Here is a 23,466-nt window from a genome sequence, read left to right on the forward strand (position 1 = left end):
GGTGAGCTCTGGTCAATCTATCAACATTGGACCAGTCAAAGGTAGAGTCTCCCCACATCAATGTGAATTCTGTAAAACACAGACATTCATAGGCTATTGGAACAGGAAGTACCCTTGGTGATTAACCAGTCCAACATGGCTCTAGATGAGTAAACTGAGGACCAGAGAAAGGCATTCACCTATACATGGTCATATAGCCAGCAAGTGGTAGTGTCAGAACTAAGGTCCAGCGTAGGGTTTTTTTTCCCCCTCAGCACACTAGGTTGCCTCCCTGGACCTGATGAGAGGATGAGCAATGAAACAGTGAAAACATCAGCTCACCTTGAGAAGACAGAGCATGTTTGGACCCTGAACTTTGCCTAATGCAGTATCTCCTACCCCTTCTCTGTTTTCTGAGCTGCTTTTGGAGCTTTAAAGTCACACAGTCAAACCCTGGACTGAGGAAGATTGTCCCCTTAGTCTATTCTTTTCATCTCCATTCCCCTGCATGTGATGGTATTCCATTGGCTTTCCTGCTAGCCATTCCTCATGTTCCCTGCTTCTTCCAGACACATCTCTTTCTGAGCCTGCAGCCAGTCTAGGGGTCCCACTGTCCAACGAGGATGGGAAGGCTGATCATCAGAAGTTCCCTTCACTCTGCTCTTTCGTCCTTTTAGCTTCTGTCCCTGCTACAGTTCCATTCCCTTCTCTTCTCTTACCTCCTTTATCTCTTTTCTCTCTTCAGGACATCTCTTTGTCCCCTCCTTCTGTGGCAATTCCTTATTCTTAATTCACTAGGAAAACTATGAACTAGGAGCCAATGTTTTACCCTCAAGGGAGTTGGAGCTAAGGAAGCTTTATGAGCTAGAAAGATGCGGGCTGCTTGGGAATGAGACAATTACATTCCCTTTCATTGACTGATGAGCAGAGAATAGCAAGATTGGGAGCTTTCTTTTGACTTCATATTTTAGTTCGAATTATGTTCCAAGTTGTTAATAAGCTGTGGAGAAGCACTGACCACATCTCACTAAGAAAGGTCCTCTTGGCTGTATCAAGGACAGATGTCATGCTTGGAAGTGGCGTTGAGCCCCACACCTTTTACTACCCAGTCAACACATCTCGTGGTGTCCAAACAGTCCCTGGGTAAAACATGGATGACAACGAATGGCTTCCCTTCTCTATGTTGCCCTTTATCATCATCCCATCCACCAAGAGATACTAAGAGCACCAAGAGCAACACTCCTTCTTCTTCTTTGGAGAGTCAGCCTAGCCCAGTGGAGAGAGTACTAGATGTGGAGTCAGCAAGATCTGGGTTCTAATCCCACCTATGACACTAACCAACTCTGGACCATGGGCAAGACTCCAACTCTCTGAAGTTGGAGCCTTAGTTTAGCTTGGTAACTACCTCACAGCGTGGGATAATTCATGTCCAATGGTTTCCAGAATTATAAGTACTAAATAAATGTCAGTTATAGTTATTATCCCCCTTTTCATTAGAGTATAGATGAAACAACAATTCCCTTATAGTCTGCCTATTTACTCACCCCCTCAGTTTGTTTTGAATTTGTTCTCTATTACTTGCCCTTGCTTGATTTAAACTGGTGGGAGAGGTCCCTGTGCAGCCACATTAGTCTTTTGAAATAACTTCTTATGTTCTCATTAAAGACCCTTTCTCTCTGGGATTCCAGAATTTTGTCCTTGAGCTCTTCCATTTCCTCTTGAACTGTATTCCTCAAAATAATTTTAGGCCATGGAATTCTACCTATACTTTCTCTGAGCTGTTTTTCAAATTTGCTGTCATGGTTGGCACAATTTTTTTGTTCCCTATCACAAACTTTTCTCCTTAACTTGCTGAGATTCTTATGAACTCTTAAATCACCAGGTTTTGATTAATTAATAAACAACAACAATAAATAAGGAGAAAGAAAATATGGGTAATGATTAAAGGACTTCCAAAGAGAATGGTCTTTCAGATAAAGAAAAGGAAAGGACAAAGAAGCCAACAAGGGATGGGGGGAAAGCCTTTAATAGAAGGGCAAATGCTGTGGATGAAAAGATCCTGAGGAGAAGTCATTTGATGGAGAAAACAATGAAGTACTGTCAATGACATTGAAGAAAAGAATGTGGATGTACCCTAAGATCAGCCAAATTGGGCCACAAATATTTTTAGGTCAATGATGGAGCGCCTGGCATCACTAAAGAGGCCTGGTATCAGTAATGAGATGTCCAAAATGAGTAACAACAGGGCAGGACACATAGGTGACCAAACTCAGGGAAATTTGAATAAAAGAGAAAATTCAGTGGGGAATACAGTTCTCAGGCTCTCTGGCCAATTAGAAAAAGAGACAGAAACATAATAAAAACAAGATCAAGGGATGGGGAAAATTTTTTTTACAATTTTCAGAGCTAAGAGATAGATTACCCTAAAATGTGAAGAAAGGAAGAATCCAAATACCATTTTACAAGGAATTTAGCAAAAAAAGTTCCCAAGGCTAATAGGATGTAAAGAACAAACTGCAGATTGGTGGAATTCACAGGATGCTTTCTGAGAGGAATGTCAGATTCAGATCACTGAAGCTTGTGACTGTCAATCTCCATAGCCTCATTTATAAGGAGAGCATCTTGAAGGTGGTTTGGAATGCAGTGATGGGGAAAGAATCTTTGCCGTCAGGAAAAGGACCTAGATATGAATACCAGTAAGTTATGACCTGTGTGACATTGGACAAGTCACTTCACTTGTCAGGGCCCTGGGAAGCCTTCCAGGTGATTAATGGAGAGACTACACTAATCTCAACACCTAGGTGGTAAAGGGGATGAGGTGCTAGACTGGAGTCAGGAGGACCTGGAGGTGAATTCTGACTCAGACATGTGCTAGCTAAGTGACTCTAGGCAAAATAACTTAGTCAGTCAATAAACATTTATTAAGCATCTACTATGTGCCAGGCACTGTGCTAAGCACTAGGAATACAACGAAAGGCAAAAGTTAGTCTCCGCTTTGGCGATCACTCTCTCAGCTTCAGCTTTCCCACCCATAAAGTGGGGATAATAATAGTATCTCCCTTGCAAGGTTATTTTGAAGATTACTTGGGATAATATCTAAAACACTTTGTAAACTTTAATATGCTATACAATGTTAGCAATTATTATGATGATCATTCATTAGAGATGTCCAATATGAAATCAAGGGACATATGAAATGGAGGACACAAGTACTAATCACTATTTAAAACTAGATTAACAAAACATCCATGGCCTGAAATTCTCTTGAGGAATTGGAGGAAAGTATTTTGCGGGTAGGGCTGGGGTGAGAGGTAGTGGTTAATCATGAATATTAGCCAGGAGAAGGCCAAATCTTGAGGATCTATTATGATCTGTGCTGCTCTCAGGATATGGGGCATATGGACTGGGGAAGGGGAAGCCCTGGAAATGTTGGATTGGGCAAGCAAGATGACAGTGACCTGTAGAACCAGCAGTTTTCTTTAAGGGGCCAATGGGCAGGGAGAAGAGGCATGACAATGACCAGGATGACCAGATGGCTCCCCCACTGAACCACCAGTGGGCAAGAGAGGCCCTACAGCAAGCCAACAAGGTCAAGCGTCAAGGACATTCTGACCACAGCTGAAAGACACCCACGGGAATGAGGCCAGGTGGAGAAAAGGCATAAAGAATAGAATCCTATTTAGGTATAAAGAAACAAGAAGTACATTTTATAGTAATAATATGAATGATTGTGTATATTACATATTGCACATCATAGAATGTATTATGTTAATTATATACAAACAATAAGTAACCATAAATAAATAATCAGAATGAAGGTATTAATAATACTCCTCTGCCAAAAAATTCATGTACTTACTAATGGTCCAGACAAGGTGAAGGGGGGATCGAGAAGATGCATTCTTTGATGGTGGACGTGTAAAATATTGCTTAGACAATAGAGGATGACAGGGGGGAAGCTGCTGAAAAATCAAGAGAGGGGACTTCTAGCTAAGCTAGCCACTGGAATGGGATGCAGATAACTCAGCTCCTTCACATCTACTCCAGCAAACTCTCGAATTTGCAAATAATGACCAAGAATTCCAATGAGAAACTATCGTAAGTGACTTATTTCACACAGAACAGCGTCCTCCTCCCACACCCCCATGCACATACGGGCATGTGGACATACACACACACACACACACACACACACACACACACACACGCAGAGTTTTGTGTGCAAGTCCAACAACTTCGGCAAGAGTTTGAGTGAGGACAGAGAACAGAGACGTTAAGATGGATGATAGGTGTTGTTCAGTCCTTTCAATCATGTCCAACTTTCTGTGACCCCACTTGGAGTTTTCTTGGCAGAGACACTGCAGTGGTTTGCCATTCCCTTCTCTGGCTCATTTTTACAGATGAGAAACTGAGGCAAACAGGATTAAATGACTTGCCTAGGGTCACACAGCTAGTGTCTGAGGCCAGATTTGAACTCAGGTCCTCCTGACTCCAGGGCCAGTGCTCTATCTACTGTGCCACCTAGCTGCCCTAAGAAACAATGGCTATGAAGAATTCAGAGAAACATCGGAAGACTTATCTGAAGCTGATGGAAGAAAACAGAACCAAAGAACTGTCCCTTCGTGGGCTCTAGATGTGTATTAAAGACTAACATGGTAGCAATGAGTTCTTGTCATGACCCTAGAAAAGAAAGCCATCATAGGATGTGGGAGGAAGGATAATTTGCATGTTCTTGGGGTAAGGCCAAGAAGCCCATCTTTTGGGTGGGGGTAAATGGCTGGTAAGGCCATTATCTTTTGTTTGTGAAGTCATTGATAAACTTGGATTTTGTGGGTTTCAGGACATGCTTATTTTAAAATTTACTTTTTTCAAACTCTTCTTTGTATAGTCCATTTCCATGGAGCTTAAATTTCTAAAAGGATTATTTTTTTCCTTAAAAATACTCAGCTTAGCTAGGGAATTGGTTTTGGGATGGAGGGTATAGGCTTTCATTTGGATAGGCCATGTCCCTAGCATCCATTGACGGTGTCATCATTTTGCCATCTAAGTGCTTTGTGCAGCCTGGCACGCCTGGTTCTGGATTGGGGGTTTTGCCCATCGACCTGTGGGTCTTTGAGATGGAGCATCTCAGGACTTGCATGTTGCACTTGCTGCTAACTAGAAAGCAGACATACTCTGAGGAGGAGCAGTCACCAACCATAGTGACTGCAAAATGTCCTCTGAGTATGGGACAAAAATCTAGGTGACTTCCATCCTTTCACCTTCCTTCCCAGTGACCTCAGCTCAGTTGGGAACCTCAATAGAAACTTGTCCTGAGACTGACAAAACCCTTCACCTGAAGTGAAGCAAGCTTCTGTCACCCTTCCTTAGCATCACCCAGCCCCACGTGGGTGTCAGGCCTCATGATGACTCTGCAGGGGTACAGCCTGGGACACCCAGGCTCTGCTAGACATTTCGAAGGCACATTCCAGGGTAGTGTGACCTCAGGGAGCTAAGTCGGTCCTAGTGCTCATCTGATAATCACACATGCTTTAAAGGCAAGGCTAAAGAGAACAATTTCAATCATATGGAACTCACCGATACCTTGGGTTTGGTTGCAGAGCTGACTGCAGGGGACACAGAGGCTGGAGCAGCCCCTAGGGCCACATCCTCCAGGTTGGGAGGTAAATCCACTTGGTCCTGATTTACTGGCCCGTCATTCTCTCCACTCTCCTCTCTTGACTTCTCATCCTGTGAAATATTAGACATCCAACAGTCAATAAACATTTATGAAGTGCCTACAATGTGCCAGGCACTGTGCTAAGCACTGGGATACAAATATTGACAACATTCATTAGTGGCCAGGACACATCTAGGAAGGACAGTGCTCTGCGGAGGTAGCCTCTCCACATCATGCCCCGCTAGCCTTTTACTAATGGATGAAATTCCATCATCAGCAACGTGCCTTGGGGGTAGGTGCCCTGGGAAGAGGCTTTGAGAAGGGGCTCACGTGTAACATCCCTATTGGGACATACCTGCAGCCCTGAGGATAGACATGAGTAAAATCTGCTGGTCAACGAAGAGCCATGACCCTGAGAACAGTGTTTGCTGGGTCAGAGGCTTCTGGCCCAAGAGCAAGGCCATTGGCTTGCTGGCTCTTGGCAACATGGGTGGAGACTTTTGGGAAGAGTTTTCTCTCAGAATCAGGGAGTGGCTTCTTCACTATGGCTGCTTTCCATGGTCCAGGGAGCAAGGGGCCAAAGCTAGGAAGTCAGGGTATCGACCCAATACACACTAGCTTCTGTGTTGCCCTGGAAAGGCCATGAGGCATAGGAAGAGCAGGCTAGTCCTGGAATCAGTGAGTGTTGATGTGAAGTCTTGGCTTTGACATCTTCTGGTTGTGCCCAAGGCTACTGCCAGAGATGGTTCAACAGATGACTGGCTGACCTGCATCTATAAAGGGAATTTCTATGCCAGGAGTTCCCCATCCAGAAGGAATTACACATACAGCCACAAACACACTTGCACACACATGCACTCACGTGTATATGCACACCACTTCCAGGATTTGTGGTTTCATTAACATTGACATTAAGATTAATATTGATTTGGAAGGGCCGCTTAGCCCCCAGCCCCTCCCCACTTATATGTGATCCCCCTCCCCTTAGTGGCCAGCCTCAGGGTCCTCCTGGAAGGTAGAGTGGTCTAGTTATAGATTCTTGTTTGTGTCCAGGTCATTATCAATCCCTTTTCAGATGTCCTGTTTAGGGAGTATTGGCAGAGGCTATTGTACTGCATTGGCAGAGCCTCTGAGGGTGCAGGTTCATCCCCAGGAACTACAGAATGAAGGCAGGAATGAAATTAAAAGGCATTTATTAGGTGCTAGCTATTTATTCAGTAATTAGAAGTAGCTAGGTGGCAGAGGGAGCACTGGGCTTGTACCAAGGCAAGAAGATTCTGTCCACTCCATCTTTGCACATATTTGTTTAAAACTTGTCTCCCTCATTGGACTCTGTGCTCCCCTTTGCCTTTCTTTGTATTCCCTAGCACTTAGCACACTGCCTGGCATACATTAGGCACTTAATAAATGTTTACTGGCTGGCTGACTGAGTTCAAATCTGGGCTCAGATGCTTGCTAGCTCTGTGACTCTAGGCAAGTCACTTCACCCTGTTTGCCTCAGTTTCCTCATCTGTAAAGAATGAATAATAGTATCTACCTAACAGGGTTGGTGTGAGGGTAAGGTAAGATTATATTATATACGTATGTATGTGTACATATATATGTATACACACATACGTCACTGTGTAAACCTTAGAGCTCTATATAAATGTTAGCCCCCAAGCTCCCCGCTGGGAACTAGCCAACTTGGAAAGGGAGGTGATTGTTTTGGGTACCTCCTGAGTGCAGGGGGAAAGTGGGAAGGCATAATGACGTTTAACTTGTCCTGGGAAGTCACTGGGGTCAGTTTTATCTCAAAGGGGGCAGTTGGAATAAACTTTGCCAGACCTGTTATTGGATCTTGGTGTGGCCTCATCCTGTGTCCCTGTCTGGCTGTCGGGGCTTTGGAAAGAAGAAGTGATCCCTTATGGTCTATGGCCTGGGCTCCTCTAAGCCAGAGTTCTCTCTGCCCTGTACTTAGTCACTCAACATGGACTTGGGCCATCAGTTCCTCTACCCCCATGCCCCCCACAACAACAGAAGAAATTCCAATTCTATTCCACCAGCTGAGGTAGCTCTGCTTCTGGGTTCCTGTAAGATGGCTCAGGTGAGCTCATAGTGACAATAAGAGTGCCACTGAACAGATGTTCCCTGCATCCAGAACCCTGGGCCAGGGCGGGGCTTCAGAGGTCAGTCCAAAGGGAAGCAGAGAGACTAAGCGACTCACAGGAACGGGCCTTTGCTGCGGCTGGTGCACCTGGGAGCTGGCCGGAGAGGGGCTGGTACTGAGGGCATTCTCAATGTCTCGGTCCAGCTGGTCCAGTTTCATGATGAGCAGGGCCATGGAGTCAAGCCGCCCTCGCCCTCGATCTTCTCTCACCTCCTGAAGAACAGAAACATTTTATGTATGTCTATATGAATGTATGTATTAAGTTATTTATCTATTGATTGATTGATTGATTGATTGATTTTTGATTTTCAACATTCACTTTTATAAGATTCTGAGTTCTAAATTTCCCCCTTTCTCCCTGGACAGCATGCAATCTGATATAGGTTATACATGTACAATCATATTAAACATATTTCCATGTTAGTCATGTTGTGAAAGAAGAATGAGAACAGAAAGGGAAACGAAGAGAAAGAAGAAACAAAAACAAAAAAGAGCAAATCATCTGCTTCGATCTGCATTCAGACTCCATAGTTCTTTCTCTGGATGTGAACAGCATTTTCCATGGTGATTATTTTGGAGATGTCTTAGATTCTTGCATTGATGAGAAGAGCCAAGTCTGTGAAAGTCAGTCATCACACAGCGTGGCTGTTACTGTGTACCATGTTCTCCTGGTTCTGCCCACTTCACTCAGCATCAGTCCATACAAGTCTTTCCAAGTTTCAGAGTTTTTTTAATTGAATCTGAGAGGCCATCTCCTGGGAGAGGAGAATGACCTGTTCCTCTCTGTCATGGGATCAAATGTCAAACCCTCTCTTTGTTTTTCCTGACTGGTCCCCTCCTACCTTCAAAATGGTCTTATGCCTCCTTCCCTGGAGGGACTCTGCAGTCTAGGGGCAAGGGCCTCCTGCTTGTTCCTCCCACAAGCCCCTCATCTCCTGCCTCCAGGCATTCTTTCAGGCTGCCCCCAGGTCCTGGCACACTCTCCCTCCACTGCTCTGACCTCCCTGACTTCTTTAGTCACAGCAAAAGCCTCACCTCCTCTCCCCTCTTTAATGCCAGTGCCTTCTATCTGGATTACCTCAGTTTATCCAGTCTATTTGTTGTGTACATTCTATCTGCTCCATTAGACTGGGAGCTCCTTGAAGGCAGGGGCTGCCTTTTGCCTCTTCCTATTGCCAGTACTCAGCGCTTCTGTGAACAACGCAGAGGCCAGTGACCCCCACAGGGCCCACCTGACTCCCTGAGCCAAAGTCCTGGGTGTTAACGCATGTGACTCAGCTCTGAGAGATAGCCTTAGGCCCACCCCCCAAGCACTGGGAAGTGAAACAGTAAGAACAGATAAGAGATGGGCCTTAGCTCGGGTCTGGATTGCAAGTTCAGCTCAGCTTCCACCATGCACTGTGTCTCATGCATTTAGAAAAAGTTGCTTTTCCAGGAAAAACAACAACAGACAAAGCAGGGATGCTTATCCTATAGAAGAGGTGGAGGGCATGAGGGGACCCAATGGATTCAGTAACTGCCTGGATAAGCAGGGGTTTGGGAGCCAGCCAGCAAGGTCAGTGACATGTAATGGCTGTGCCATGGGTGAGGTGCAGTCTAATGGGTGCTGCTTGCCCAGAGAGCCCTCTGCGTGTGGGGGCTGGAGTTACAGGGAGGAAGATTTGGACCTGGTTTTAAGGAAGAAATCCTTGATAATTTAAAATTGCGATGGTCTGCTTCAGGAAGTGGGGAGGAGCATTCCCTTCATTGGAGGCTTGCAAACAGAGCCTGGAAGGATGCTCACTGGGAATGTTTGAGGGAGGATGCTGGTTGAGGGTGGCGGAACCAGAGGATGCTGAGGCCCCTTCTACTGCTTCTCAGGGACTCAGCATGTATAGGGTGATGTCAGGACATTCAGGGGAGGCATTCGCTGACAGCCAGAGGGAGAAAGTATGGGCTCGGATGAAAATCCAGAGCTGATGATTCCATAAATAATGATGTATTTATCATGTACAAACCCAATAAATCTGAGAACACATTTGAAGCGATACAGATGAAAGAAAAGAAAACTGAAGAACCATCTTTGAACCAGCTATCATAAATCCTGACACCAAAAGTCACAGGTGACCAAGGCAGCAGCTAAGAAATTTAACCTTTAAGCACTATTGCCTTCCCTCTGAGCCAGCCCTCCCTGCTTTGCTCCATCTGTACACCTTGTACAAAGCCAGTTGTTTGCACGTTGTCTTCCTTGTTAGCCTGGGAGCCGTTTGGGTACAGAGACTGGATTTTTGCCTTTGCTTCCTGAGAAGTTAACACAGTGCCTAGCACACAGCAGGCACTTAATAAATGCTTGTCAGCTGACTGACAGTCTAGAATATTGGTCCAAATAGTATACAATTTAAGCTGAGTGATAACTGTAACAACTTGTACTTAGATTTCAAAAACCCAGCTTCTTAGTGCAAGATGGCAGAAGTGTGTGGCATAAGAATAACTTGTCTGAAAAGGAACTTGGGAGTTAGTGGGTCACAACTCAAAATGAATCAACAGTAGGATGTAGCCATGAGAGATTACAAAGTCTTAAGAGGGTATTTAAGCCTGGGGTAGTCAGACCACATCAGGATTAGTGGTTTTAATTCTCGAGCTAAATTTCAGGAAAGACTGATGAGCTGGATGTTGTCGCAGGAGGGCCAGTGCTGCTGACAGGAAGCCTCCTGAAGTGGTCAGCAGCAGGAAATGGGCCGTGCTTCTCCCTCAGGGTCTGTGCTAGCTAGGTTGGCCACCTGGCCCTGTGGGTTGAAACTGGTTGGCACTAAGTGTGAACAGTTGGCCCCTTTGCCATGAGAGTATCAGCAGCATTTATTAAGCGCTTACTGTGTGCCATATAACCACTGGGAATACCAAAGAAGGCAAGAAACTTTCCCTGCCCTCAAAAAGCTCACCCTCTAGTGGGGGAAACAACATGAAAACAACCACACACAACCAAGACAGGACCAATTGGAGATAATTTCAGAAGAAAGAGTTAGCTTGGAGGGGATCAGGAAAGGCTTCTTGAACCATACGGGATTCAGCCAATACTTGAAGGAAGCTGGCCAGCCAAAAGGCAGAGAGGAGGAAGAGAGAGCAGTGGGCCCGGGGGAAGCCTGAGGAAGACATCTACATGTGGGTCTGCCTTTTGGGCCCCAAGGGTAATTTTGTCCTTTTCTCCTCTATAACTCAACAATCGGGCATCATTATTGCTTGCCAAGACCTATTTGAATCTAGACTCAGCAGTCCAATATCTGAGCTCTGCTTCCAGCTGGTGGCATCAGGAGGCTTAGCAAAGCTGTTACGTACACCCTTATCCCAGTCACTGAAAAATGTGTTTCATAGCGTGCGGCTGAGGAGGCATTTGATGGGCATTTTCCCTTCTCCCATCACGAATGGATCTCCTATTCTTCAAGACCAGTCAAACGTCCCCTGGAGGAGGTGGCCATCTGATGGGCCTCTAATTCCCTACACTTGGATGCTTTTATCAGGGCTCAGTGACCTGAACTTACTAAGGGAGGGGGAAATTACCTGACCTTCTCCTCACTATTCTGGGCTATCCACTCACTCGTAAATATATTATTTTATCCTTCTCCATCCAAAGAGCCTCTCCTTAAAAGAAAAAGCAAGCAGACTAAGTGTTTAGCAGCACAGCCTTCTCAAACTGCTTTTTCCATTGTCCTCCCCACCTGTCCTGACCCTGGTTTGCTTTCAAGCTTGACTTGTCCTAACAGAACTAAAGAAAAAAAATATATACATATATACACATATACATAGAGATATATACAGATATATACACATAACACATATATGTGCATGCATATGCACACAATATATACATACATGTATTACCGTATATATGCAATACTTACACATCAATATAATGACACATGCACATATATATAATGTATGCATCATTTATGCATATCCATACACATAAATATACAATCTATAATATACATATATCTACAACATGTAGATCGATGCAGATTTACAATACAGAGACATACACACGGATATAAATACATACACATACATGTACATATACACGTATACAACACATGCGTGTCTGCACACAAATACATCTAAATACATGAATACAAGCATACACATAATTACAGGAATATACATATGTGTTGGGCAGCTAAGTGACACAATGGATAGAATGCTGAGCCTGGAGTCAGGAAGACTCATTTTCCTGAGTTCAAATCTGGTCTCAGCCACTTCCTAGCTGTGTGATCCTAGGCAAGTCCCTTAACCCTGTTTGCCTCAGTTTCCTCATTGGTAAAATAAGCTGGAGAAGGAAATGGCAAACCACTCCAGTATGTTTGGCAAGAAAACCCTAAATAGAGTCATAAAGAGTCAGACATAACTGAAATGACTCACCAACGAACACATGTATGTATAATACACACACATATGTGTACACACATACATACATATGTGCACGTTTGTTGTTGTTCTCTTATTCAGTCATATTAGCCTCTTTATGACCCCATATGGGGGATTCTTGGCAAAGATATTGGAGTGCTTTGCCATTTCCTTCTCCAGCAGATCAAGGCAAACAGAGGTTAAGTGACTTGCCCAGGGTTGCACAGCTAGGTTAGCTAGACACAGCTGGTGTCTGAGGCCGGATCTGAACTCAGATCTTCCTGGCTCCAGGACCAGAGCTCTATCCACTGAGCCATTTAGGTGCCTCTCTCTATGTACACACACACACACACACACACACACACACACACACACGTCACATGGGCTGCCTTTCCTTCTCTAATGTTAAACTGCTGGATCTGACCTCTTCTTTTTCTGACCTCTTTGAGATCGAGCCTGCCAAATCTGGGGTGACTAGCAACCCTGGGCTCCAGAGTCTTTGGCTACTCAAGTGTGGGTCCTTCCCCCTCCAGCCAGCAAGAACTTTTTTGCTAGTCAGCATCAGGTCTGGCATGACAGCTCTCCTGGACTCTTCCTCTACCTCTTAGTAGGTGAAATTGTGATGCAGAAGACTCAGGGACTTGCCAGGAGCAGAAGCTGCCTTTACTAGAGGGCAAACCATGGCAGCTGTCTATCTGTCTGTCTACTTGGAGGCTGTCACCACTAGAAGTTCCTGCTTCCAGGTTGGGCTGGCAATCTGCTTCTCACTCCACTGCCCAGGCCCTGCTTCTGTCTAGGTCAGGGGTTCTTAACCTGAGGCATATGAACTTGCATTTCAATATAACTGGCTTCATTTTTTAATCTTATGTACCTTATTTTATGTAGTCTACAAACATAATTTTGAGGAGGGGTTCATGACCTTCACACACAAAAAGGTAAAGAGCCCCTGGTCTAAGTGGCCCTATAGTAGTATCAGTCCTGCTTCTGCCTCCACTGATCCTCCCTCAGGTAGTCTCTCTTATGTCTCTGCCCACAGGTGTTTGGACTCCCTGATGTGAATATATTACTTAATGCAAATCTATCCCCTCTCTCTCCATCTCTGTCTAATTTCATTCCTCATTGATTAGGAATGAATACTGATTTTGACTCTTTGAAGTCAATTTCCAAGAATGGGGTCCTTGTCATTAAGGGTTCACTTTTGCCTCCTCGCAAGTTTAGTACTCTTTGGAATGGACAATCCTACATAATGCCTGTCCAGACTGGCTATAGACAGAACAATGAAGCAGTGCACTTATCTTTGCCAGCCTCAATCACTAGGTTCTCTGAGGCCTCGCTATCTTACCTTCCCTCATGCCTATTCTCCTGGAGGTGACTGAAAACTTCACTCATGTACAGGGCTGGCTCTGATGTTCCTTCCTGATCCTTGGGGCTCCATGAAGAAGAACCAAGCATTGTAAAAGCTCAATCGGTCCTCGGAGGCCATGGTGCCCAATCCAAAACCTGAAGACTACTCACTGCCTACTGTTTTTTTAATTAAGAAACTGGTCCGATGTCTGAGTAGTTGTTTTCAGCAACCCCATAACTTCAATATGAGAAAATGTGCATGAGATTTAGGGTAACCAATGCTGAATCTAGAAGAGAATGATGAGTGAACACTGCAAAAGGGGAAACTTCATGAAAAACAGGAAGAGAGGAGAAATTGAAGGCCCAAAGTTCCCTCTACATTGTTCAATCCCCAGCCTTTTCTGTTTGCTATGCAGAGTGAAAACAGGTAATCTGAGAGCCTTGGGACCCAAAGTCTGGCTGGGGGCATCTTTGTCCACCTGTGACTCAGCCTGAACCCCTCCTCAATCCACGAGAAATGGCCAGACACGAATTCTGCCCAGCTGTGGGAAGGAAAGGGATAGGACTGTAAAGAGAGGGGCAGAATACAAGGGCAAGCCCGAGGGAAATGTAGCAGCTGAGGCTAGTCTTCTTTCCCCAGAGATTACTCAGGGCAGGGTCTTGAGCCAGCATCATCCTCACACCTCTCTTCTCTAAATTACCCCACGACACCGTGAGTCCCCAGAAATAACTTCAAAATATCTCAAAGAAGAAATTAAAATCTAAAAGATAAAGTCAGGAATTTATGTTGTAAATCAAAGATTTCATCCCAGAATTTGAACACATAAATACACAGAGAACAATGTAGGAAAGATTACATATCTGATGAAGACTCTTTCCAAAGAAGTTAGAGGCACTGTGAAAGACAGTCCAGACTGGGAACACAAAACGTATTGAAGTAGAAGACAATTTGGCAGAAGAGGAGCACAAGTGTGTAGTGGGGGGTGGGGAGGAAGGAGAGAGGCGATTTAGGTTAATTAGGAAAAATTTTTACAAAGAAGAAAAACATAAAACAAGTAAATAAAACCAAAAATAAAACCACATGATTCTCTAGAAGCTAAACTGACTGACCTCAAAGACAGAATGCACAAAGATGCCTTAAGGATCATAGGTCTCTTAGAAGAACATAACTTTTTCCAAATGTTTAACTGTATTGTTATCAGGCAGGAAATAATATGAGAAAATTTTTAGAAATTTTGACCAGTAAATCCCTGCTTTCGGATACTGATTCCCAGAACATTCAGCACTGAATGTTTTGGGTAAGTCTCTGGAGGCTGTGTCTGGGGGAAGGAAGAGGAGGCACTATGCTTTACTTCTCAAGTCAGTCACAGACCTGGAAGAAAAGAAATTATCCCAAACATGAAACATCCTGAATTGTGGGCACCTGAGTTCCCCAAAGCCAGGCTACGAACACTCAGCCCAAAGAATTGATCAGTGAAGCCACAGATCACCACCAGAGGAAAAAGCAAACCCAGCCAAAGCAATGCCAGACTGCTTGCTTCCATCTCTAGGAGAAAGTTCATCAACCGTCATCATTGAAATAACCCGTAATTATTCCATGAGATAACTGGAGAACAGAATGGATCCACTTATTCTGAAACTGAAAGAGGTCCAGCAGCAAACGCCAATAATGCATCCTGCAAACCTGAGCCTACTTCTTTTTCTTTTTTTAATTTATTTCCCCCTCCCCCCCAGCCTAATTCTTAATGGGAGAGGATGGCTGTCCCCAAAAAGGAAGGCTTTGAGGCACTTCTAAGAAAACAAACCCAGACACAACCCAGAGGTGAGCAGAGGTGACTCTGGAACACTCCAAACAAAACCGAAGCACAAAAATGTTATAGAAGATCCTGTATGAGAAAAGGCAGGTAATGAGATGGAGCTGAACTCTAGCAATGTCAGAAGGGGCAGAGAACTTCACCAGCTGGAAAGCTGGTCCCCAGAGCCCACTTGCCTGCACCCACTTCCCGTCTTTGTAAAGGAGCTTAGAGGTAGGGGGGCTGGGCCAACTCCAGAAGGAGGAAGGCCTGGGAGGGCCAAGCAGGAGAGGGGCCAGCCTGAGTCTAGCCCACTCAATCCAGTGGCTTCAATGGGTCCTGCAAAGGGGCCAGGAGGAAAACTCAAGCTGGAAGCCTGTCGTAGGTGAAAGTGATGCTGCTGATGGGGGCAGACACTCCTCACCCACATCTTCCCTCTCTCTCTGGGGAGGAGAATTACCATCCCTGGGGGGTCTTTACTCACTTGAACTTCTGGCTTCCCTTAGTGTTTCTAAATCATGTTTATGTGTGTATAGAATATATATGTTCCTCATATATGCATATGATTTAAAAACATCTTAAAACATAAGTTTTGGGCATAAGTTTACAATTTCTCATACAAGCCTGTTTGTTGGACTTGTCAATATATCGAAATGTCTACTGGTGATTGCTAACTTCACAACAAAGATTTATTTTAATTAAAAAGTGAGCTACAGACTCCTCCCCCAGGGCCTCTGGGCTCCCTCTCAGCCCTTACCCTGGTCCCTTCCCTCGCATGGCCTGAAGCAGGACCAGCCTGGTCTGCCAGGGCAGTGGCCCCTGGGTTGGGATTGTAGGGGATCCTCCTTCCACTTTGTGCTCCCATATCTGCTGCTGAGGCAGAAAGCTCTTGGCTGCCAGGAAAGGGCATATCCCGGGGCAGAAGGGCACCAGTGGGCAGAAGCAGGGATGGAATCAATTACCCTTGTATTCATTTCTAAGTGCATCTAAGTCCAGGCCTCCCAGACATGGCTGTGACAAGGATACCCAGGCCAGGAATAGCCCAGGCCTCCCCCGACAGGAAGAGCGGTCAAAGGTGGCCAATATTTTTATGGGTTAAAAGCTTGGAAACCAACATGTACATTTACAAACAAAGAAAATGAAGGCTAAAGATTCCCCAGCTCAGAGGGATGCACTAATAGGCCTCCAGACTTATGGCTTCCTCTGGAGAAGGAGGCTGGAAGTGGGGACAAGGACGACTCTCCAGGACCAGGCAGGTGCGGCCTCCGTACTCTCCCCTGGAGTCTGGCATGGCCTTGCCTCTCCTTCCTCCTTCCTGTGGCCTGGCTGTCTCCTAGCCAGCAGCACCTGGGCCCGGCTAAGGTGGGGGAAGTAAGGGGATAGTCTAGGCCACCCGTCCACCAGTGACTCAGGTTAGATATCAAGGCACAATGGGCCTGTCCCTGTTCCTCCTCCTTCTTCCTCCAGGCTAAGCCACCAACCTGGAGGTCAGCTTTCAGTCTCCTAGTCATTGTGGCTGCCAGTTCCCAAATATTCTCCAGTTTGCCAATGTCCTTCCTAATGTGGAAAGAAGTAAGGCCCCCCAAAAAGACTAGCGGAGTTAGGGGGTGCAGTGAATAGAGACTTGGAGTTGGGAAGACAAGTTCAAATTTGACTTCAGACCTTCTTCAGATGTGACCATGCGACTCTCTGTGCCTCAGTTTCCTCATCTGTAAAACAGGGAGAATAGTAGCACTCACCTCCCAGGGTCATGAGATAACATGTAACTACTTTGCAAATCTTAAAGTACAATACATATATGCAGGCTCTTAGCTTGTGTTTGCCTCAGTTTCTCCATCTTTAATGGGGATAATAACAGCAACCACCTCCCAGGGCTGTTGTGAAGATAACTGAAATAAAGTTTGTAAAGTTACTGGCACAGCCTGGTATGGAGTGAGCTCTATATAAATGGGAGGCATTATTATCAATAACAATTATTATTATTAATCTGGCAAGGGCGAAGGATGCCAGGGCTGATGCCTCTGTCCTTCTGGGCACTGGGCCTTCCAGTAGAGCCCATGTTCCCATCAGTTTTCTCTTTTGCAGGGAGAAGCTGAACCCCCATGTTTTCAATACCTCCCAGAAAAGACAAACAGCTGAAAGAACTCATGCAAAATCCATGTTATCTCTAATAGCCTGTTTTTTAGAAAAGAAGCCCAGGGAACCTGTCCTTGTGCAGACCCTGGCTGTCTGGTTCAATGTCAGCACTAGTGGCTTGAAGCCACAGACTTGACTCTTCTGCTAAGCAGAGAATCTCCGTTTGGATCTCCATGGGAGAGGATGATTGGGAGGAAGCCCAGAGAATGGGGCAGCCACACAATGTGCCTGGACTGGAATCATCTGCCCAGTGGGCTTGGAGGTGCCAGGGCAACCAAGGGAGCACAAAGGCTGGCACTGGCCAGGGATGCAAAAAAAAGGGAATGGGCCACATGCTAATAATGCCCCAGATGCCACAGTAATTACGGGGCACAAAATTAGCCACCCTGACCTATCCCTGGCTTTCAGACTGCCACCACCTAGGCATTATTGTCTAAATAGGGAAGCCCAGCAGCAGGATGAAGTCATATAGTCCTGTGGTTCACCCGCCACAGAGCAAAACAAAAACAAAGCCAATCACCTCCCATTCTCAGGTTATCAGCCCCAACCTTGAGGAGAGAAGGGACCTGCCAGTTCTAGGCCAGGGAGGCTGTCTCTGAGTCCTTGGTAAATTCTAGGGATTATCGTGGAAATAAGAGTTAGTGACTGTGTGGAAGCTGGAAGCTGTGATAATGCCGAGCCAGGGAGGCTTCACCAAGAACAGGTTGGGGGTGGCTGGCCCTCATTTCTTTGTGGACATACTTACTAGGCAGGACAAGAGGGAAATCTGTTTCCTTACATTTTATCCAAGCTCTCAGCAATGTTTATCCTGCTATTCTCAGGGGGAAAGGCTCAGAAAATGGCCTAAGAGATGGCACTGCTAGATGGATTCCAAAGGAGTAGAAGGGCTGGATCCAAAGGAGAATCGTTAATGGTCCAATGTCAGTTTGGAAGATGGTTTCTAGTGATGTACCTCAGGGATCTGTCTTTGTCCTTGTTCATACTTTTAATCACTAACTTAGATAAAAATGGATAATTGATTGCTGATTTTGCAATTGACAAAATCTGGGAGGAATTTGCTAACACATTGCTAGTATCCAAGATGGTAGAGGCTGCTAGCTGGTGCAGCGGATAGACTGCTGGGCCTGGAGTCGGGAAGACCTGAGTTTGAGCTTGGTCTCAGTTACTGGCTAGGTGACACTGAGCTAGCCACTTAATCTTGCTCCACCTCAGTTTTCATAAAACAAGGAGACTGGAGTTGATGGCCTTGTCGGCCCCTTACTGCTCTCAATCTTTGCTCCTCCCTAGAAGCCTATGAGAACATTTGGTCCAAATGAATGAGATTAAATTTAATAAGAAAAATGTAGTGTTTTACATATGGGCTTAAAAAATCAATCCCTGGAGTCCAAGAAGGTGGAGATGTTGGGAACTATTTCTCACATAAAACTTACATTGGAATCATTGCTCCCTTCAGTCACCATTTTTACTTCTGGTTGATAGAGCCAAGCAAACCATATTAATCCTTCTTCTGGCTCTGGGACTGGAGTCAGGAAGAATTAAGATCAAATTCTGCCTCAGACATTTCCTAGGCAAGTCATTTTACCTCTTCTTGCCCTCGTTTCCTCACCTGTAAAATGGACATAATAATAGCACCTATCTCCCAGTGTTGCTGTGAGGATAAGATGAGATAATATTTGCAAAGTCTACTCTTCTGAATACAATTCTCAATTTCTACAGACACTCCTCATGGGCTCTAGGCCTTTCCTTAATCCAGTAGCTGCTGGAGGTCTGCCTGCCTCAAGTCTCTCCCTGCTCCAGCCCATCCTCCATTCAGCCACCGAAATGACTTTCCTAAAATGCAAGTCTGATCACTCAATAGACTTCCTATGGCCCCCCAGGAGCAAATACAAAATGCTGTCTCTGGTGTTCAAGGTCCTCCTCCTGCAGCCCCTTCCTACCTTTCCAGGCTTCTTACACCTTCCTCCCACCATGTATTCTATGATCTGATAGTGGACAGTGACATTGGCCTCCTGACTGCTTCACAAATAAGACACCCCACCTCCAACTTGGCGGCTTTCTCTGGCTCCCCCCCCCCCACTGTATTCCAAGCCTGGAGCGCTCTTTCTCCTTCCCTCAGACCACGCATTGCCCTGGACTCCTTTAAGTCCCACTTTGTGCAGGAAGCCTTCCCCGGCTCCTCTGCATCCCACAGGCTTCCCTCTGCTCATTACTTCCTGTTTCTCATCTGTGGCTTCTTTGGACATACCTGCTTGTTGCCTGTCCCATTACACTGGGAAGAACTTTTTGCATACAGGAATTTCTGTAACTTTTTGTGCTTCAGTTTTGTGTTTGAAGTCTTCAGGAGTCACCTCATTCTCCTCCAGTATCATGGAGGGTAGTCTTCTGACTCCTTTGTCCCCCGTGCTTAGCACAGCCCTGGCACATAGTAGGTGCTTAATATGTTTATTGATCATTCACAGAATTCTGTGAAGTTTGGATTCAGTCAAAGGGCTGCCCTTGATCACCTAGAGGGTCACGTGTGGCCTCAGGGCCAAAGGTTCACCGCCCCTGCTCTAAGCTCTCCACAGCCTCCATTCAGCCGCCTTCAAGACTCTTGGAACAGATTATTCTCATGGGCCCATTGTGCTGGAAGAAGTCTTCTCATGTTTGGGGTAGACATCCCGGTAACTCACCAATGGGTTTGAGGTTACCTTCAACCTGGTTTAATCTTTCTGCCTACAGTTTACCAGTGCGTGGCTGCATGGCCTGCTACTGCTAACCTAGGTCACACAGGCTTAGAGGCTGAAAGAGTAGTCATCAGGAGATCTCAAGGGGAGTGCCCCAGGGATCAGTGCTTGCCTGCGGGCTATTCAGTCTTTTTGTCAAAGACTTCAGTAAAGACCTTGAGGCCATGCACTATAGGGAGATGATCCTTCTTTAAGGAGTCTTCCCAGATTACCTGATTCTCCCCTAGCCAGCTTTCTCTCCTCTGTACTAGCTTGTAAAGTACCTGCTCCTCTCCACTCTCTACCTCCCCCTGTAGACCAGAAGCTCCTTAGAGGCCAAGATAGGAGAGCTTGGCTCAGTTACCCCCCAACCTCAACCCGCATCTAGTCAATTCAGCCTCCTGTCTGAGTCTGTAGCCACTGGAGGCAGCACATTGCCAGGGAGGGAGCAGGAGGGCTGAGCCCCAATGTGCGGCTTGCTTTCAGCTTTTTCCTTCCACCCGGCCCACCACAAATGGCTGGCTAGCAGTTAAGGAGACTGGGGTGGCACAGTGGATAGCGTTAGCCTGGGAGTCAGGAAGACCTGAGTTCAAATCAGCCTCAGGCACTTACTAGTGTGTGGCCTTGAACAAGTCCCTTCACCACCCTCAGCCTCAATTTCCTCATCTATAGAATGGACTTCACTGTTTTTGTGAAGATCAAAGGAAAAGTTCTTGACAAATCTTAAAGTGCTATCTAAATGCTGCTGTTCTCAGCCAGTCAATAAGCATTTATTAAGCACCTACTGTGTGCCAGCACCTTGCTGAGATCTAGGAATACAAAGAGAGGCAAAAGACAGTTCCTGCTCTCCGCAGCACACAGTCTAATGGAGGAGACAACATGCAGATGGCCAGGCCCAGAGAGGGGATGAGTAGGAGCTAATGACTAGAGGATTTGCTGTCGCTGCTGCTCAGCTGTTTCAGCTGACTTTGATTCCCCATGACCCCATTGGGGGTTTTCTTGGCAGAAATACAGGAGTGGCTTGCCATTGCCTTTTCCAGCTCATTTTATAGATGAGGAAGCTGAGGCAAACAGGATGAAGTGACTTGCCCAGGGTCACACAGCTAGTAAGTGTTTGAAGCCAGATTTGACCTCAAGAAGATGAGTCTTTCTCACTTCAGGTCAAACAATCTATGTATTGTGCCACCTACGTGCCCCGTAACAGAGGGAATGCACTAGAATTAAGGGGGATTAGGAGGCTTCTTGTGGAAGCTGAGACCTGAAGGACCAAGTGAAGCCAACAGGGGGCTAAGGAAGTGAAAATGCTAAGTTGGGAGATGGGAGGTGGAGTGTTCTTGGCCATCCAGAAGACAAATGATTTAAGCCCAAGATATTGGCCCAGGGACCAGCCTGGGTGAAAGATCTTCCCCTTCCCTAAGTCTGGTGGGTGGCAAATCCCAAAGAGGTTCTTGGAGACAGAGGGCCAGCCCTCCCCCATGCTGTGTGAGAGCAGGACTGCAGCTCTGGACCAAATACCATGGGCGAGGATAGACTCCTTCATCCTCTTTGCCATCTCCTCCACAGTTCCTCCTATGAAAGAGGGAACCCAGGCACTGGGATGAGTCATTTTTTTCCTTCCTCACTACTTACAATGACCCAACTAGAAGGTACTCAACTACTCTGGTTGTAAACCACTCCTTCTCCCTTTTAGAGCATAAACGTTTGGAGGGCAGGGACAACATCAGTTTTTATCTGTGTCTTTTGCTTAGGGCAAAGTGCTTTTTAAATAGTGGGTGATTGTTAAATGGAAGGAAGGAAGGAAGGAAAGAAGGGAGGGAGGGAGGAAGGAGGGAGGGAAGGAAAGGAGAAAGAAAAGAAGGGAGGTAGAAATGGCCAAGAGGAAGGAAGGGATGGATAAGGGGAAGGGAGGAGGGATGGATGAAGGGAGGGAGCAATGATGGGAGGAAGAAAGAAAAAGAAAGAAGGAATGAAAGCGGCATACATGGATTACTGAGGGATCTGTGTCTGTGTTCATCTCTAAGGAAGACTTTTTTATGAATATTGACAGGGTGTGTGTGTGTGTGTGTGTGTGTGTGTGTGTGTGTGTGTGTTCCTTTTGTGAGCCTGATATTTCAGGCAAAAAACCCAACCCAAACCAAATAACCTCCTGCCTGCTGTAACAGAGCTGACCGGAGTCCATCTTCACAGTCCCTGAAAGCTGCGTTTTTTCTCTCTCTTCATCTCTGGAGGATTTTCTGAACCCTGGGAAACTGTCTTGTTTATCGGCTTGCTCTCTGTCTCTGTTCTCCTCTCTGGGTTTTTCTTTCTGAGACAGGAAGCTGGGGGTGTTGACCCTGTATCTGGAAGGCTCCCACAGCAGAATGAAGGTGGTCTCTTCCAAACAATCCTAAGCTTCCAAGCCCATCCTGGTTTTTCAGAGGGCCAGATCCCTAAATATGCCCCTGCCTAGTTCTCTCACAGCTGTAGCTGGCTGGTTCTTCCCAAGTGTCTCTACAGCTTCTTTCTTATGAAATAAAGATGAGTGCTTTGCTTAATTGGATTCCACAGTTATTCTGCTGCAGAGAGGCTGACTCATCACCCAAGACCCTGCTTACACAACCCTCTGTGTTCAACACCAACTCTGGGGACCTCCCATCCCTGCAGAAACCTCAGAGCCAGGCCTGCTACCCTTTCCCATAGTCTTAATGGTGACCCTTTGCTACCAGTGAAAGAAAGAAAAATAATATTATGAAAAACAACATGACTTCCTGTGAGCAAGGGAAGCCACACATTCCAAAGGACACAGAAGTAAGACTGTCAGGGATTTTGGTGCATGCCTTTACAAAAAGATTAAGGATGCCGGCTGGGGAAGGCTGCCAAGTAATCAGTAATTTTCTTCTTCATTTTGCTACATTGGCCAAATTTGACAGCATGAATCCTGCTCCCTCCCCATAGAGCTTTGCTCCCTTCACAGATTACCCTGGACCAGAATTTCTCATTCTTTAATGCTTTAGGCCTATCCCAATTACCCCTACTCATCCAGAAAAAACTTTTCCTTTCCTCTGAACTCTATCATTCATTTAACATTCATTTGTCACTGTCATATGTTACTCCCATCCTCCTCCAGTATCTCAGCATGGGGCAGAGCTGATCCCAGCTTCTTGAAGATCATACCCTGAGTACCGCTGGAACTTTTCTATCAGACTTGAAGCTTAACCCTCCACTGTATATTGTCTTCCCCCATTAGAATATGAGCTCCTTGAAAACAGGGAACTTTTCTATTTTTACCCTCACCATTTAGTGCATAGTAAGGACCTACAAATGATCATCCATCCATCCATTCGTTTA

At 45.7% G+C, this 23,466-nt stretch overlaps 1 protein-coding gene across 2 annotated transcripts in view; it reads right to left on the reverse strand.

Moving 5' to 3' along the window:
• Positions 1–23,466, reverse strand: part of DLC1 (DLC1 Rho GTPase activating protein) — a 212,951-nt gene that overhangs the window by 156,772 nt on the left and 32,713 nt on the right. The window contains exons 3-4 of one of the 2 annotated variants that reach the window (XM_020979611.2): positions 7,845–8,000; positions 5,563–5,709 (exon numbers count right to left, since the gene is read on the reverse strand). In XM_020979611.2, the coding sequence (XP_020835270.1) occupies positions 5,563–5,709; positions 7,845–8,000 (303 nt within the window). Of the gene's footprint in view, positions 1–5,556; positions 5,710–7,844; positions 8,001–23,466 lie in introns of both variants that reach the window. The other variant, XM_020979610.2, reaches the window with a different exon arrangement.

The sequence above is a fragment of the Phascolarctos cinereus genome, unplaced genomic scaffold (genome assembly GCF_003287225.1).
Source record: "Phascolarctos cinereus isolate Bilbo 61053 unplaced genomic scaffold, phaCin_HiC Scaffold_9;HRSCAF=440, whole genome shotgun sequence".
NCBI lineage: Eukaryota > Metazoa > Chordata > Mammalia > Diprotodontia > Phascolarctidae > Phascolarctos > Phascolarctos cinereus.